General features: G+C 39.8%; 1 protein-coding gene and 1 pseudogene across 1 annotated transcript in view; one reads left to right on the plus strand and one right to left on the minus strand.

Moving 5' to 3' along the window:
* The window catches only part of LOC132650962 (zinc finger protein 239-like), a 31,935-nt gene that overhangs the window by 8,982 nt on the left and 4,161 nt on the right, over positions 1-18,792 (plus strand). The window contains exons 2-3 of the mRNA XM_060376280.1: positions 15,012-15,138; positions 15,336-15,396. Coding sequence (XP_060232263.1) covers positions 15,012-15,138; positions 15,336-15,396 — 188 coding nt within the window. The remainder of the gene's footprint in view (positions 1-15,011; positions 15,139-15,335; positions 15,397-18,792) is intronic.
* On the minus strand, positions 13,347-13,473 carry LOC132651019 (U4 spliceosomal RNA; annotated as a pseudogene).

The raw sequence follows: 18,792 nt of genomic DNA on the forward strand, positions 1-18,792 counted from the left end.
GGTATTTAATCCCCTTGAGAATCCCAAAATTGAGAATTGTAAAATCCTGTTTACTATTGGTTGAGCCATAATACACACCTTTAATCTAAGAACTTTCTGTTAATTGCAAACCTATGATTACACTGTGGTTCACCTAGCCCTAGCACAGATCTTTATTCTGGAAGGCCTCTGTATCCTGGATCTAAACCTCAAGATTATAAAACATTCAGAAAGATGATCAGAACTAGGTTGGCAACCATATATATGTAATACAAAAAACAGCACTTGAATTACACAATAACCTTATGCCTAGGCAAAACATAAATAAGAAACCTGTGAGCTTCATATAACTCTTTTTATATTTTCATGTATACTGCAGATAATAATTACTTTACTCAGTTCATACACTGTTAAACAGCTAGTTTGTTCACCAAGGTTTTAATACTTTTAAAATAGTTCTGGATAGTATTATAGAATGCTTTCTAAACATACACTTAATTTTCAAGATTATACCAATTAAATTGTTTTGAATTCTGCTTTAAGGACAATCTCTTTGAAACACATCATGATATTCAAGGTCCTTGATCCTAACATTAAAGTTAAATTTTATTTCTTCCATGGTATAGAATTTTACCTTTTAAAATTATATATGACATATATGTAATATATATATATACATGTATATATATATATATATACATATATATACATAGAGAGAGAGACAGAGAGAGAGAGAGAGAGTGCCTGGTTTTTGTGTAATAAGTTGTTACTGCATTTTAACTAATTGACATGTTTCATCGGTCTTCTATGAGGAAGGCAACACATACAAAGTTTGTAGAAATGTAGAAATCAGAATGCAGTCAATAATTATGGTGGCTTATTAAGTTGAACACGTTAGGTTCTTTTTCTAAAGTCCATGACTTCACTCTCCTGGAGTACTTGGCTAGGTTTATAATACCAGACATGTTTTCCATTTTCTTGGTTGAGTTTTAAGTTCCATTGAACAGATGTTAGTTACCACCGAACTGTGAGTGCCGCTATGGAAACCATAGGGATATCTTGCCATGGTAATCACTGCTGTAGTTTATAGGTACAGCTGTGTAACACTGTTGGTTGCTTTCTGACATCATAAGCCCACATAAAAACATCCAGTGCTGTGAAATCTAGGCTGCATGCAGGAGGCTTTCAGGTCAAATCCAAGATGAATTCTCTGAGGCCTGTTTCTGAAGTTCATGTTGGCTTCAAGAAGTGGGGGCTTGCCTTCAAACTCTGGAATAGAACCAAAGGTAACAGCAGCAACCTAAGGGTTTTTCACATGCATTGGACACTTTTCATGTGAAAGAGAATTTTTCCATGCATGGCACTGGTGCTTTTATTACATAGTAGTCTATGTCCTCTGTGGGGAGCATTGGCGGCCCATGTGTCATAACTTTTTTACAAACTATATGTATGTTTATATAGACACATACACATGTCTTAGAGATGTCTTATTAATGAAATTCTTTCTGCCAGGGAATGGCCTGAACTTTCTCAAGGTCACTATAGCTATGCATTTTTCAGCTTTATTCATCTTTTCAAAAAGGCAACTCTTGGTTTCTCTCTTTAAATTGCATTTTCTTTAAATGCATCATAGATCTACTCTCTTATTATTTAGTCCCTAGTGTTTCTTAGTAATTACAAAGGTATTTTTTATTTTCTCAAGTGCTCTGTATTATTTACTTCCATAGAGAACATTGTCTCCTATAGCCCAGGCTTCCCTCATGCAATGTAATTACAAATAGTCTTGAATACCAAGACCGGTGTCTGCCTCCTAGTGCTGAGAAGACAGTCCTGAAACTCCTTCCAGGCTGGGCCTTACTGGTCAATGCGAAGATAAATTAGGCCAGTGAATGAGACTTCCAAACATTCTGGCCTTTATTGGAGACTTACAAATGAAGAAGAAACTGTGTAAGAAGTGAGATAACTTATCAGTATTGGAGTTTTTCTATTCACAGCACTGAAAAGGATGGGCAAGAAGAGGGAGGAAGCTTTCATGCTTTGACAGTAGTTGACATTAACAATATGAAGTGAGGTAGTCAATCATAGATGATCAGTAAATGTCCTGATTAGACATTTGTGTGTTCTAGAGCACAGGCATTCAAGAATCAGAATAAAAAAATAACCTTCTGAAGAGGAAGACATGACTGCTCTAAATTGTGTATCACCTGGGTTTTTTGTTGTTGTTGTTTTGGTTGTTTATTTGTTTGTTTTTGCTTTTCTCCCAAAGTTGTCTGATAACTACCAGGTGAAAAGTAGCTGCAGTTTCACTGACCCCACTGTGAAGTCACACAATAACAATTTCATTTGTTTTCCTAAAATCTCTCTTTAATTGTCAGCATTTTTGGCAGGCTTCCTCCTGTGGACAGATGGTTAACTGCACTGCAAGTTGAATACTGGGCTGTTCAAGCTATCCCACTTGATTTCAGGAGGAGGGGAAGTCCCTGCTCAGTGCTGGAAGACAGAAGGGTAGACTATTAGACAACAGGCACAATTCTACTGACAAAGAAATCTCCGCAGATCTGGAAATGGTGTGGCCCTTATTCTCCACATATGTACCCAAAGTTCAAGTCATGGAACCAAGGTCCCTGCCGTGAGCATAGCTTCCTCCCTAAGCCAGGCCCTAGTTGCTCTTTGTAATTAGCAAACATGCATTCATTCCTCCTGGGCCAGGAAGCACTATGCTTTGTCTCTTCAATACACTGTGAGCCTAGGGGAGGTGCCCAGGTCACTCGAGACTCACTGGCCAATCAGAACTTCCAGACCAGGCCTGTAATCAGAGGAAGAGGAAGGTTCTTCCGGGTGCCAGGTTTCAGGTTTTTTTAGGAAGCTGAGCTGGCTGGAATGTTGGGCGTGTTGTAGTCTGAGCTCAGCTGCTGGGTCCTGTGAGGGGATTTCAGGCGACTTCCAAAGAGGCGACATGGTGAGTGTGTGACCGCTGCCCCCAACATGGTGGTGGAGTAGGAGGCTGAGCAGCAGAAGCTGGTGTGGTTTTTCCTTCCTGGGCTGGATGGAATTCTGCAGCCATCAGCTGCTTGTGAGGTCCTTTGTCCTGGCCTTAGGAATGCTGAGCTGTCTTAGTCCCACATGTTACAAGTGGGATGGACTGTGACCAGACTGCATGTGGCGACCTGGGCACTGTTAAGACTCAAATCCGGGGACAAATGGCTGAGGGGCCTATTTAACAGTTCAGAGCAGAATTAGCTACCATTTTGCCCAGAATCCCCGAGTCCCTACCTGGTTACAGGACATGGCAGGCATACCCTGTGCTGTAGCCAAAGGCTCGGACCCCTAACCCACCTGCCCTTCTTTCTGTTATCTATCCAATTTGGTTACCTGCTCTATTTCATCTATTATTTACTGTCATAGTCTCATGGTTTGGCGTGCTCCTCTCCTCCCTCTCCTCACATGGCTCACAGGTGCCTTTCTCTCTATAATAAACTTTCTCCCCACCATATCTAGGAAGAGTCATGTCACTTAATTTAAAGTTTTTTTATTCACCTTCCATATTCCACTCCTTTCTTTCAAATCCATAGGTCCTTTAGGCTTCAGTTGTTGTTACTGTTTGTGTTGGATTGAGGGGTGCTGCAGGAATTCTCAGCTGTGAGGTAGAGATGACTGCATTGGACAGTGAGAGGGTAATTAAATGTGTACATGCAGGACCCTGTGACGTGTAAAATAAACATGTACCCTGGGAGAGTGGAAACTTTTATTAAACTACTACTTTACCAGGCTAAGGCTCTGTCTGCCCCTAGGATGGAAGGGCAGAGCTGAGATTGTTTGTGCTGTCTGAGACACCTGATCTCTCATCCTCCAGTAGAGGATCTGCCAGAGTCCTGAGGCCCAAATGCCTGGTCTAAGCTAATGATGGACTCTGGGAAAACTTCACAACCTGGAAGGAGGAACAGTATAAATTACCTTGCAGAGTCTTTCCAAGATTCATCTCTGGTTCTTCTGTAGTGATGAATATGCAGGACCAGCAGCTATGCCATGGATATCATGGGGTTCGTTGTTGCCAGTCCCGGAAAAGCTGGTCTGCTGAGCTAGGAGAGTCCCATGTGTTAGAGGTGGGATGGACTTTGAGCCAGACTGGATGTTGTGACCTGGGCAGAGGTCCTTGCCCTGTCAGCCTTTCTGAGTGTGGATTCCCTGGAGAGGAGGAGACTCTGCAGCTCTGGCCTCTAAAAGGGACTTTCATTGTCCTGTTTTTGTTGTCCTTGAGGCTTAGTACTGTCTTCTGTGTGTCTTTCTGGGTCTGTGTTATTTCATTCAGGAAGATCTTGTTGCACCCATTTGCCTGCAGATTTCATGATTTTCTTGTTTTTAATGACTGGGTAATATTCTTCTGTGTAAATATATCAGTTTCTTTTCCATTCTTCGGTTGAGAGGCATATAGGTTATTTCCAGTTTCTGGTTACTAGAAATGAAGCTGCTATGAACATCGTTGAGGAAATGTCCTTGTTGTATGTTGGAACATCTTTCATATGTATCCCCTGGAGTGGTATAGCTGGATCTTTAGGTATGTCTTTTCCCAGTTTTCTGAGAAAGTGCCAGATGGATTTCCAAAGTGGTTGTAAAAGTTTGCTCCCCTGCCAGCAATGGAGGACTGTTCCCCTTTCTGCACATCCTTGCCAGCATGTTTTGTCACTTCAGGTTTTGATCTTAGTTATTCTGACAGGTGTAAGATGGAGTCTCAAAGCTAATTTTGATTTGCATTTCCCTGATGAGTAAGGATGTTGAGCATTTCTTTAAGTGCTTATGCACCATTCACAAATTCTCTGCTGAGAGTTTTCTATCCCTTTGTCCCATTATTAATAGGATTATTTGTTTTGTTGGTGTTTAATTTCTTGAAATCTTTAATATATTCTGGAAATTAGCCCTTTGTCAGATGGAGGATTGGTGAAGACCTTTTCTCAATCTGTAGATTGCCATCTCCTGGTAATAATAGTGCCATTGCTTTACAAAAGCTTTTGAGATTCAAGATGTTCCATTTATTACTTGTAGATCTTAGAGTCTGCACAGCAGGTGTTCTGTTCAGGAAGTTGTCTCTTGGACCAGTAAGTTCAAGGGTGTTACCCACTTTCTCCTCTGGCAGATTTTGGGAATCTGGCTTTATGTTTAAGTTGTTGATCCACTTGGTCCTGAGTTTTGTGCAGGATGAGAAATATGGATCTCTTTGCATTTTTTTTTCATGTGGACATGTATTTTCAGCAGCACGATTTGTTGAAGACGCTGTTTTTCCATTGTATGGTTTTGGCTCCTTTGTCCAAAAGCAATTGTGCATAGGTGTATGGGTTTATTTCTGGGTCTTTGATTTGTTTCCATTGATCACCCAGCCTACTTCTATGCCAGTACCATGCAGTTTTCATTACTATTACTTTTAGTATATCTTGAAGTTAGGTATGGAGATACCTCCAGTAGTTCATCTCCAGACTTTGGAACAGTCTTACGTCTGATGAAATATATCCAGGAGAACCCAAATGGGTTCTGGCTTTCAGATGTAGCCTCACAGTACTGGGTATTTTGATGAAAGGGCACAGGCACAGGTGACCTGAAGGTTGAGGCATGGGATTTTTTTTTTGGTAGCAAAAGTATTACCTTGGAATGAAATAAGCAGGAAAGCACAATTTAAGCTATGGAAAGAACACAAAATGTGACATGAGGTTTTTTTTTTTTTTTTCAACTAGGAATTATATTTGATATTACTGAGAGCAAAACTGTAAGCTTTCCTTTTTGAAATACCTACCTTATTCTTGGTTCTTAAATACCTCTACCTCCCTTCCACTCACTATCCCTAGTTAGGAGAGAAAACAGTTAGTACAGAGAAGGAATGCAGATCTCCAGCTACTTAATGCTGATTAGGGTCATTGGGTTCTTTAGTGTCTCAGTTGTGTGGATTCCAGAAGCCCACTGAAACAGCAAACAAGAAATCGCACTGTTTGTTTAAATCTTTTTAATTTGGGTTTATTGGAAGAGGACCAGTGCTCCTAGCCTGAGCCATCTCTTCAGCACTTTATTTGGATTCTTAAACCTATACCTCCCTTAAAACACTTATTCCTTCCAAAACCCCCCATAGGTAAAGGAGAGAGACTGCTATAGGGGAAAGACATATAGGTCTCTTTAACTGCTTCCAATGGATTAGGCTGGTCAGGATCTTTGGGACAATACCTCTTAGTCACCAGGATATCCAGCAGCCCACAAACCAGCAATGACATACACAGTAGCACTGTGGGTGAACAGCATCAGGAAGAGCAGCAGCTTCTTTCTTCTTCAAAGACCCCAGGCCCTCTCATGGCTCTGCATGTGTACCCTCTCCAGAAGACTCAGAACTAAACTATGTGCAGGTCGCAAAACCGCAGACCTGCTAGAGCAGAAGACAATCATAAGTAACAGCTGTGGACGAACTGAAGCAGCCTCATGCTCCACACCTGGGGTTAAAGAAAAACACATTCACATAACATGAGTGGGATTTTAAAGAAACAAAAATTTTAATACAATTGCTGATTCTATTATTTTGGATATTTCCTCTGTGTCTTTTATTTAGTTTAGGTAAGGGTTTATCTATCTTGTTTGTTTGTTTTTTTTTTTTTTTTTTTGGAAGAACCAACCCTTTGTTTCATCGTTTTTTATCTTCTCTTTCTATTTTATTTTTTATAGGTGCAAGTGCTCTTTGTTGTGTGGGAGTTTTGTTCTTGGGGCTCTGTTAGGGCTCTCAAGTTTCAGAAAGTGTGTTGGCGAAGTGTTACTTTTTTAATGACCTGCTTGGCTAGTGTGTTCATTGTGTTACACTTGCTAGGATGGTATGGAGTGTACGGTGTCATATGTGTTCTGTTGGAATACTAGGGAAGATCCTGACAATTGGGTGTGCTCTAAAAAAGATAGTGGAGAAGATCCCTGGTATACTGCCTTGGTCTCTATGCAAGCATGGCCTATGGTTGAGCTGAGGACTTGGGAGTGGGATCCCGGAAGCAGAACAGAGAGTGGGAATGTGTAATCCACAGGAGACTTGGACACAGGAAAGGGGAGCCGCCACTGCTGTTCTTTTGGAGTTCTAGGGGCAACCATGAGAATTGAGTCTTCAGTAACAGAGTAGAAAGGTTTCACAGAATCAAGTAGGAGAATATCATTGAACATTTATTTCTTCTTTGTGTGCTTCTTTGGAGGAAGGTATAAAAGGTTTCGTAGGACGAACCTGTCTAGATTCCCTACTGGGGATTGGATTTGAGTGTCTATGATCTCAAACCATTTCCTTTTGTTTCTATCTGTGTTGTGATTGAAACTGATAATTCTGTTTCCTTTTCATGCTCACGTGGGCTTCATCATTATCCAGTCTATCTCTAAATCACAAGAAAAGAGTCAAAGAAATTGCTATTCATTGCTAAGCTATTTTGGTATCCTGAGGTTTTTACATTTTTAATTTTGTTGTTTTTGAAGATCAAGGTTTCTGTATAGATTTGGCTGTCCTGGATGTTGGTATGCAATCCAGCCCGATTCTCTATCCTGCTCAGCAACTGGTTATCGCTGCTTTATTGATATATCAGTGGATCACTGGGGAGCAAAGTTTATACAACGTTAAGACAGGAGATTCTCAGAACAAGGCTTCCAACCACAAAAGAGGATAGAGAAATCAGCGTTTGAATTACACAATATCCTTATCCCTACTGAAAACATTGGTAAGAAACCTGTGAGCTTCACATAACTCTTTTTATATTTTCATATACAATGCAGGGAATAATTATTATTTTACTCAGTTCATACACTGTTAAACAGCTAGTTTGTTCACCAAGTGATGAATACTTTTTAAATAGTTTTGCCTAGTATTACAGATTGGTTTTTACACATACACTTAATGTTCACCATTAATCCAATTATATTGCATTGAATTCTATTTAATGACAATCTCTTTAAAACATAGTCATAATAATCATGGTTCTTGATCCTAACATTAGAGTTGATTTTTATGTCTTCCAGGGTATAGAATTTTATGTTTTATAGTTACATATGACATATTTATAAATAATGCTATATTTATGCTCATCTTTGTATATATATATATATATATATATATATAGAGAGAGAGAGAGAGAGAGAGAGAGAGAGAGAGCCTGGTTATTGTGCAATATTTTGTTATGGCATTTCAACTAATTTTCATGTTTCAATGATTTTCTATGAGGAAGGCAATGGATACAGAGAAGTAGATACAAGTCTATAAATTAGAATTAGGTCAATAGTTGTGGTTTATTAAGTTGAATGCTGTAGGTTCTTTTTCTCAGGTCCATGACTTCATTCTCCTGGAGTACTTGCCTAGGTTTCTTATACCAGTTTTTTTTTTCCATTTTCTTGGTTGGGACCTCAGTTCAACTGATCAGGTGTTAGTTACCATCAAGATATGAATGCCGCTATGGAAACCATAGGGATATCTTGCCATGGTAATCACTGCTATAGTTTATACGTACAGCTGTGTTACACTGTTGGTTGCTTGCCTACATTATAAGCCCACATAATAACATCCAGTGCTTTTGTAGTCACAGCACTGAAAAGGATGGGCAAAAAGAGGGAGGAAGCTTTCATGCTTTGACAGTAGTTGACATTAACAATATGAAGTGAGGTAGTCAGTTATAGATGATCAATAAATGTCCTGATTGGACATTCATGTGTTTTAGAGCGCAGGCATTCAAGAATCAGAATAAAGAACTATTCTTCTCAAGAGGAAGACATGCCTCCTCTAAATTGTATATTACCTTGGTTTTTGTTGTTGTTGTTGTTTTGGTTTTTTGTATGTATGTTTGTTTGTTTGTATGTTTTTGCTTCTCTCCAAGAATTGTCTGATACCTACCAGGTGAAAAGTAGCTGCAGTTTCACTGACCCCACTGTGAAGTCACACAATAACAATGTCATTTGCTTTTCTAAAATCTCTCTTTAATTGTCTGCATTTTTGGCAGCTTTCCTCCTGTGGACAGATTGTTTACTCCACTGCAAGTTGAATAATGGGCTGTTCAAGCTATCCCACTTGATTCCAGGAGGAGGAGGGGAAGGGCCTACTGAGTGCTGGAAAACAGAAGGGTAGGCTAGTAGACAACAGGCACAAGTCTACTGACAAAGAAATCTCTGCAGATCTGGAAAAGGTGGGGCCCTTATTCTCCCCATATGGACCCAAAGTTCAAGTCATGGATCCAAAGTCCCTGCCCTGAGCATAGCTTCCTCCCTAAGCCAGGCCCTCATTGCTTTTGTAATTAACAAGCATGCATTCATTCCTCCTGGGTGAGGAAGCACTATGCTTTGTCTCTTCAGTACACTGTGAGCCTAGGGGAGGTGCTCATGTCGCTCCAGACCAATCAGGAATTCTAGGCGAGGCCTGTAATCAGAGGAAGGGGAGGGTTTTTCCTGGTGGTTTGTTGCATGTTCGGTTTGGAAGCTGAGCTTTCCGGAGGGTTTGGCATGCAGTGGTCTGAGCTCAGCTACTGGGTCCTGTGAGGGGATTTCAGGCGACTTCCAAAGAGGCGACATGGTGAGTTTGTGGCCACCACCTCCAACGTGGTTTTTGGAGTAGGAGGCTGAAGAGCTGGAGCTGGTGTGGTTTGTCCTTCCTGGGCTGGAAGGAAACCGGCAGTCATCAGTTGCATGTGAGGTCCTTTGTCCTTCCTTAGGAATACTGAGCTCCCTGAGTTCCACATGTTAGAAGTGGGATGGACTGTGACCAGAATGGATGTGGTGACCTGGGCACTGTTAAGACTCAAATCCTGGGACAAATGGCTGAGATGCCTTTTTAACAATTCAGAGCAGAATTAGCTATCAGTTTGCCCAAGCGTACCCTGTCCTGTAGCCAAGGGCTCGGGCCCTTAACCCAGCTGCCCTTCTTTCTCTTAGCTATCCAATTTGGTTACCTGCTCTATTTCATCTATTATTTACTGCCATAGTCTCATGGTTTGGTGTGCCCCTCTCCTCTCCTCCCTTTCCTCACATAGCTCACAGGGGCCTTTCTACGTATAATAAACTTTCTCCCCAAAATACCAAGGAAGAGTCATGTCACTTAATTTTTATTTTTTCCATTCACCTCCCATTTGCTACTCCTTTCTTTCAAATGCAAAGCTCCCTTAGGCTTTAGTTGTTGTTACTGTTTGCATTTGACTGAGGGTTGCTGCAAAAATTCTCAGCTGTGAGGTAGAGATGGCTGCATTGGACAGTGAGAGGGTAATGAAATGTATACATGCAGGACCCTGTGACTTGTAAAATAAACATGTACCTTGGGAGAGAGGAAACATTTATTAAACTACTAATTTACTAGGCTAAGGCTCTGTCTGCCCCTAGAATGGAAGGGCAGAGCTGAGATAGTTTGTGCTGTCTGAGACACCTGATCTCCCATCCTCCAGTAGAGGATCTGCCAGAGTCCTGAGGACCAAATGCTTGGAGTAAGCATATTATGATGGATTCTGGGGAAAGTTCACATCCTGGAAGGAGGAACAGTACAAAGTACCTTGCAGAGTCTTTCCAAGATTCTTCTCTGGTGCTTATATAGTGATCAATATCCTGGAAAATAAGCTAGCTATGCCATGGAGACCATGGGATTCATTGTTGACAGTCCCAGAAAAGCTGGTCTGCTGAGCTAGGAGAGTCCGATGTGTTAGAAGTGGGATGGACTGTGAGCCAGTATGTATGTCGTGCCCTGGACAGAGTCCCTTGTCCTGTCAGCCTTTCTGAGTGTGGATTCCCTGGGGAGGAGGAGATTCTACAGCTCTGTCCTGTAAAAGGGATTTTCATTATTCTCCTCTAATATTTGTCCTTGAGGCTTAGTACTGTCTTTTGAGGTCTGTGTATGTCACCAAGGAAGATCTTTTCTAGTTGCATCCATTTGCCTGCAAATTTCATGATTTCCTTGTGTTTAATGGCTGGGTAGTATTCTATTGTGTAAATATCAGTTTCTTTACCCATTCTTCGGTTGAGAGACATATAGATTGTTTCCAGTTTCTGGTTAGTAGAAATAATGCTGCTATGAGCATTTTTGACGGAATGTCCTTGTTGGATGGTGGAGCAACTTTCAGGTGTGTGCCCAGGAGTGGTATAGCTGGGTCTTTAGGTGTGACTTTTCCCAGTTTTCTGAGAAATTGCCAGATTGATTTCCAAAGTGGTTATATAAATTTGCTTCCCCTCCAGCAATGGAGGAGTGTTCCCCTTTCTGCACATCCTTGCCAGCATATGTTGCTACTTGAGGTTTTGGCCATAGTCTCATGGTTACACATTCTGACAAGTGTAAGATGGAGTCTCACAGACAGTTTTGATTTGCATTTCCCTGATGAGTGAGGATGTTGAGCACTTTTTTAAGTATTTATGCACTGTTGAGAATTCTCTATCCCTGTGTCCTATTACTAATTGTATTATTTGGTCTGTTGGTGCTTAATTTCTTGATATCTTTAACATAATTCTGGATATTAGCCCTTTTTCAGATGTAGGGTGGTGAAGACCTTTTCTCAATCTGTAGATAGCCATCTTCTCGTCTTGATAGTGTCCATTGCTTTACAAAGCTTTTGAGATTCAAGATGTTCCATTTATTAATTGTAGATCTTATCGCCTGCATTGCAGATATTCTGTTCAGGAAGTTGTCTCTCCTGGACCAATGAGTTCAAGAGTGTTACCTACTTTCTCCTCTTGCACATTTTGGGAATCTGGCTTTATGTTTAAGTTTTTGATCTACTTGGATTTGAGTTTTCTGCAGGGTGAGAAATATGGATCTGTTTGCATTTTTCTACATGTGGACATGTATTTGGAGCAACACTATTTGTTGAAGATACTGTCTTTTCCATTGTATTTATTTATTTATCTGTGTCTTTTATTTGTTTCCATTGATCACTCAGCTTATTGCTATGCCAGCCCCAGGTAGTTTTTATTACTATTGCTATTAATATATCTTGAAGACACGTATGGAGATACTACCAGAAGTTCATCATTCTAGGCTGAAGTAATCTTTGTCTGAAAAAATATGTCCAGGAGAACACAAATGGGTGTTGGCTTTCAGATGTAGCCACACAGTAGTGGGTGCTTTGATGTAAGGACACAGGCACAGGTGACCTAAAGGATGAAGCATGGGAACAGATGCCTTGAAGGGACGGGTCAAAGGTTGTTTAGTATTTTTTGTTTTTGTTTTTGTTTTTTAAGAAGCAAACATTTTGCTTTGGAATGAAATGAGCCGGAATGCCACAATTTAAGCTATTGAAAGAGAACACAAAATGAGTTACGGCAATTGACTTCTTTAGGGCATTACCAGTCTATGTCATCTGGATTCTAGAAGTCCACTCAAACAGCAAATGGAACTGTTTTCTTGAATCTCTTTTCTTTGTCCATTTCTTAATGTCTACCTCCCTTCAAAACTTTATTCCTTCCAACACCCTGACTAGGTAAAAGAGAACAAAAGCTAGAAGGGAAAAAGTTTTAAGTCCCTTAAAGCTACTCTGTGAGGTTTAGGGTGGCCAGGTTCTTTGGGGCAATACCTCTTAGTCACCAGGATATCCAGCAGTCCAACAAACCAGCAGTAACAAACAGAGTAGCATTGTGGGTAAACAGCATCAGGAAGAGCAGCAGCTTCTTCCTTCTTCAAAGACCCCGGGCCCTCTCATGGCTCTGTCATGTGAAATTTCTCCAGAAGACTCAGAAATAACTATGTGCAGGTGACAAAACCACAGGCCTGCTAGAGCATGAGACAATCATATGTAACAGCTGTGGATAAACTGAAGCAGCCTCAGGCTCCACACCTGGGGTTAAAAGAAAAACACATTCACATAACATGAGTGGGATTTTAAAGAAACAAAAATTCTTAACACAGTTTCTGATTTTATAATTTAATATCTTCTCTCTCTTTTAGTTAGTTTTGATTAGAGTGTGTCCATCTGTTTTATTTTCTCCCAAACCCAAACCTTTATTTTTTGGATTCTTTATCATCTCTTTATATAATTTTTTTTTAATTTCTGCTCTCAATTTGATAATTTCTTGATCTCTACTCCTTTTGTGTGCTTATATATTTTTCTTCTAGACATTTCAGGTCTGCTGTTACATGGATGGTATGAATGTTCTCCAGTATCTTTATGTAGGCACTTTGTGCTATGAAGTTTCCTCTTAGTATCACTTTTCATTCCTCATTATTTTCCATGAGTTTGCATGTGATATGTATTTATTTTCTATGAATTTTATGCTTTTCAAATGTTTTATTTCTGTTTGAAACCTTTTTTTTTTCACTTGTTTAAAGGTTATTCACTTTCCATGAGTTTGTAAGCTTTGTGTTCTTTCTGATGCTATATATATCCAGCCTTAAGCCAGGGTGGTCTGATAGGATACAGGATGTTACTTCAATGTGCTCTAAAAACTTATATTCTGTTTGAGTATGTGGTCAATTATAAAGGATATTTCAATTAGCAATAATTGCGCCTCGGATAAACATCATTGGCTATGATACTGCCACTGCGCAAAGCTATGGATGTTTCATGAAATGATGAAAAGATGTATTTTTTTATGTTTCTGTAAAAAGTTTTGTCAATTTCAGATACTTAGATCCTGCTGTGGTAATATAGCTGAGCTCAGGTGGTGACATATTACCTGACTGTTCTTGAATCTATCCGTAAACTGGTGTCTAGGCATCTGGGTTTGGTGCAATTATAGGCCAAGTGCTGATTTGATGTGTGGGAGTTTTGTTCTTGGGGTTCTGTTAGCACTCTGAAGTTTCAGAAAGTGTGGGATGAGTGTTGCTATTTTAATGGCCTGCTTGGCTACTGTATTCATGGTGTTCTGTTTGCTGGATGGTATGGAAAGGAAGGAGCCACATGTGTTTAGTTAGAGCACTAGGGAAGATCCTGAGAATTGGGTTTCAATTAACAAATATATTGGGGAAGATACCCAGTATACCACCTTAGACTCCATGCAAGCATATGCTATTGTGCTGATCCAAATCCACCCTTATGTTTTAATATTTGCCAGAGAGTATATTCTTTATCTCGGGATGTCATATACTCATGACATTAATACTTCCTGAGACTTCTGTGTCATTGAATTGCAAGTGTGTAACATTCTTCCTACCTCTTGTGTTTGTTTTGAGTTTTTAAATGAAGTAATACGAGTAGTATTTTGCCTGTATGTGTGACTATGCACCTCTTGTGTACCTGGTCCTCACAATAGTCAGCCAATGGCCTCAGAACTTCAGAATTTGGAGTAATGGGTACTTGTGAGCCTGAATGTAAGCACTGGCAATTGAGCCCAGTTATTGGTAAGACCAACAACAGCTTTTCATTGCGGAGCCACCTCAACTGCCTTATGTTGCTCATTTATGACCAGCTATTCCAGTACTAATGTTTTCATCTGTCCATTTGTACCTGTTTGAACACAAATTCCCTTTTAGTAAGCTCTCATTAATATTAGAGTTTAAACTGGGACACTTCAGGTTTCTGGAAGATAGATACAGAACTGTATTGAATATATAATTTTTGTAGGAACTTCAGAAATGCCATGTAGTTCTTTGTATCTTTCTTAATTGAATGATTTTTGCAGCAGATAAAGGCCTTAACTTTACCTCATCTGGATGTCATGAAATTTGTTTTGGAGGCCAGACAGGCTTCTAGCTCAATGAGATACACATACCTCTGCTTCCTGACTACTGGAATCAAAGTCATGAGCCAATACATCCTGCTTGTCCATAATTATTGTAGTTAGTAATTGTGCATACAAATTCTGTGATCTGCGGTCTGTACTGTTCATCAGCATCCTTGCCTTGCTTACTTTATGTCTGTTAATTGACGTTTCTCTTGGAAGGCTATATTCTATTCAAAAGGTGCAGAAATGATATGAACCTCCTCATTTAGTTTACTTCTAAAATGACCAGGTGAGTACATCAGAACTTCTCTGTCAGGAGGTAAGTCAGGGAAGATCCAGAATTATATGAATATATTGTCGATGATGTATACTTTTACATTGTTGCCACTATTGTGCTTTCTCTTATACCCATGTTTGGGATAATTTAGAATTTTATCACCTATGATGATGTGAATGTGTACTTCACTCGGGAAGAGTGGGCTTTGCTGGATCCTTCCCAGAAGAGTCTCTACAAAGATGTGATGATAGACACCTACAAGCACCTTACAGCCATAGGTAAGACAGTGAATTTTCTTTCACTATTAAGGTAAAGGGGACATCTTTTGTTGATTTTTCTCAATGATGCTCTTATGTAATTTCAATTGGAATCAGGGAGAATAAATCAATCATGTTTCTAAAGTTCACTGAAGAGAGAAAGTTAAATTTTCCCTAATTTTCAGTAAAATATCAACTCTTTCTGGTATATATTTTAGGCTACAATTGGGAAGACCATAATATTGAAGAACAGTGTCAACGTTCTAGAAGATATGGAAGGTAATTATCTCATGGATGCTGATATAAATATGCCTGTGAAAAATTTTCAATGTGTCCCAGGAATTTCAAAGGAAAGCAATAGTGTAAAGAATCCAATATTCTAGAGTATTAAGGAATATTAAATTCTCCCAAACTCATGTTCCTCAATGTAAGCTATTTTCCTTATGTTTTCAAGGCTTTTTGATATGAATGAAGGCAGTGAAACCTTTGCTAAACAGATATTACTGTAAAAAGGACTTTTATTCAACCCAGAAATCATGGTCTCCAAAGATTACTGCCCCTCTGTCTGCTACCCTAGGCCTGGGCAGGGCAGATTCTAGGTTTCATACAACCTACTTTAGGCCTAGCAGTTTTTTGGCTTCTGAGAATTACTGCTCAATAGACACACCCTATCTTGTTCTTTCTGAGCTCATAGATGGCTGATTCATTTCAGCTTTTCTGGCTCAAACTCCTCTCATAGCTTCCTTATTAAATCTGGCTTTTCTGCTGTCACCTAATTGCTTTGTATAGTCTCAAACTAACTCCATCTGTCTTTTCCAATCTTCAGGTCTTTTTTATTCTCTGGCTCATTTGATCTTGACCTCAGTTCTCTCCTTCCAACCTGTCTTTCTATTACTGTCCCAGTAAAACTCCCTTCATCTTCATGTAGTACCCCTTAAGAAGCTCATTTCCATTCTTGTCTCGTGAGAGATGCATGTATCATATTCTGCCAAATATTTTTCTGATTCTGTCGGCTTTTCTGCCACTACTTTTTCTTCTAACTGATTTAGTGTGTCTGGTTTTATGTTGAGGTCTTTGATATAATTGGACTTTAGTTTTGTACAGAGTGGGTAGTATGGATCTATTTGCATTTTCCTACAGGTAGATATCCAGTTAGACCAGCACCATTTGTTGAAGGTGCTTGCATTTTTTACATTGTATGCTTTTGGATTCTTTGTCAAAAATCAAGTGACTGTAGGTGTGTGTTTTTTTTTTTTTTCTGAGTCCTTTATTTGGTTCCATTGATCCACCATTCTGTTCTTATGCCAATACCATGTAGGTTTTATTACTATGGCTATGTCGTATAGCTTGAGAACAGGGATAGATATACCTACAGACAAATTGTTGTTGTACTGGATTGTTTGGGCAATTTGGGTTTTTTTTCTTTTTCCATATGTAGTTGAGAATTGTTCTTTGCAGGTCTGCAAGATTTATGTTGCTATTTTGAAGGGAATTGCATTGAATCTGTAGATTGCTTTTGGCAGGATGGCCATTTTCACTATGTTAATCCTATGGATCCATAAGCATGAGAGATCTTTCCATCTTGTGATTTCAATTTCTTTCTTCAGGAACTTGAAGCTTTTTCAAAGAGGTCTTTCACTTGCTTGTTTAGAGTCACACCAAGGTACTTTTTTATTTGTCGCTATTGTAAAGGGTGTTGTTTCACTAACTTCTCAACCCTTTTGTCTTTGGTATACAGGAGGGCTTCTGATTATTTTTCATTTATTTTGGATCCAGCCACTTTGTTGAAGGAGTTTTTCAGCTGAAGGAGTTCTCTGGTTGAATTTTTGGGGTAACTCATGTATACTATCATATCATCTGTGATTAGTGATACTTTGACCTCTTCCTTTCTTATTTGTATCCCCTTCTCTCCTTTAGTTGTCGTATTGCTGTAGCTAGGACTTCAAGTACTGTGTTGAAGAGATATGGAGAGAGTGGGCAGCCTTGCCTTCTCCCTGTTTGCAGTAGGATTGATTGAAGTTTCTCTGCCTTTAGTTTGATGTTGGCTATAGGCCTGCTGTATATTGTCTTCACTATGTTTATGTATGGGCCTGTATCCCTGATCTCTCCAACAGTTTAAATTTGAATGGGTGTTGGATTTTTGTCAAATACTTTTTCGGCATCTAAGGAGATGATCAGGTGGTTTTTCTTCTTCATTTTGTTTATATGTAGATTACATTTTGACTATGATGTGATTTGAGTTTCTATCCTGGCCCTCTCTATTGGTGTCCAGTAGGCCTCTTTTGTGGTAATGGACATCTCTTTCTTTAAGTTGGGAACATTTTCTTCCATGATTTTCTGGAAAACATTTTCAGGACCTCGGAGCCTGGAATCTTCTTTTCCATCTATTCCTATTATTCTTAGATTTTTTCTTTTTTTATTCTTTATTAATTAAACTTTTTTCCTTTTTTATTCCCCCTGTGGTTCCCTCACTCCTCCTGTCCCAATCCCTCTCTTCCTTCACCCTCTGCATGCATGCTCCTCCCCAAGTCCACTGATAGGGGAGGTCTTCTTTTCCTTCCTTCTGATCCTAGTCAAATAGGTCTCATAAGGAGTGGCTGCATTGTCATCTTCTGTGGCCTGGTAATGATGCTTCCCCCTTTGGAGGAGGTAATTAAAGAGCAGGCCAATCAGTTCATGTCAGAGACATCCCTATTCCTATTTCAATGGAACAAACTTGGATACTGAACTACCATCGTTACATCTGTGCAGGAGTCTTAGGTTATCTCCATGCACAGTCCTTGGTTGGATTATCAGTTTCAGGAAAGACCCCTGTGCTCAGATTTTTTGTTCTGTTGCTCTCCTTATGGAGTTCCTGTCCTCTCCAAATCTTACTGTTTCTCACTTTTTTCCTAAGATTCCCTGCACTGTGCCCAAAGGTTGCCCATTAGTCTCAGCATCTGCATTGATAGTCTGCAGGGCAGAGTCTTTCAGAGGTCCTCTATGTCAGGCTCCTGACTTGTTCCCTCTTTTCTCCTTCTTCTGATGTCCATCCTCTTTGTCTTTCTGGATAGGAATTGAGCAGTTTAGGAAGAGTCTTCCCTCTGGATTATTTTCTTTAGGTGTATAGATTTTAGTAGGTTTATCCTATATTATATGTCTGTATGAGTGAGTATATACCGTGTGCATCTTTTTCCTTCTGGGATAGCTCAATTGGGATGATCTTTTCCCGATCCCACCATTTACCTGCATTTATTATGATTTCCTTGTTTCTTATTGCTGAGTAATAGTCTATTTTATATTACCTCTTTTGTGCTTCCATTCCTCCACTGAGGGGCATCGGGGCTGTTTCCAGGTTCTGGCTATTACAAATAAGGCTGCTACCAACATTGTTTAGCAAATGTCCTTATTGTGTACTTGAGCCTGTTTTGAATATGTGCCTAGGAGTGGTGTATCTGGATCTTGAGGAAGCGCTATTCCTAGTTGTCTGAGAAAGTGCCAGATTGCTCTCCAGTGTGGTTGTACAAGTTTACATTCCCACCAGCAGTGGAGTCGGGTTCCCCTTTCTCCACAACCTCTCCAGCATGTGTTGTCTCTTGAGGTTTTTATCTTAGCCACTCTGATACGTGTAAGGTGAAATCTTAAGGTCGTTTTGATATGTATTTCCCTGATGGCTAATGAGGTTGAGCATTTCTT

Source organism: Meriones unguiculatus, assembly GCF_030254825.1.
Source record: "Meriones unguiculatus strain TT.TT164.6M chromosome 13 unlocalized genomic scaffold, Bangor_MerUng_6.1 Chr13_unordered_Scaffold_37, whole genome shotgun sequence".
Classification (NCBI taxonomy): domain Eukaryota; kingdom Metazoa; phylum Chordata; class Mammalia; order Rodentia; family Muridae; genus Meriones; species Meriones unguiculatus.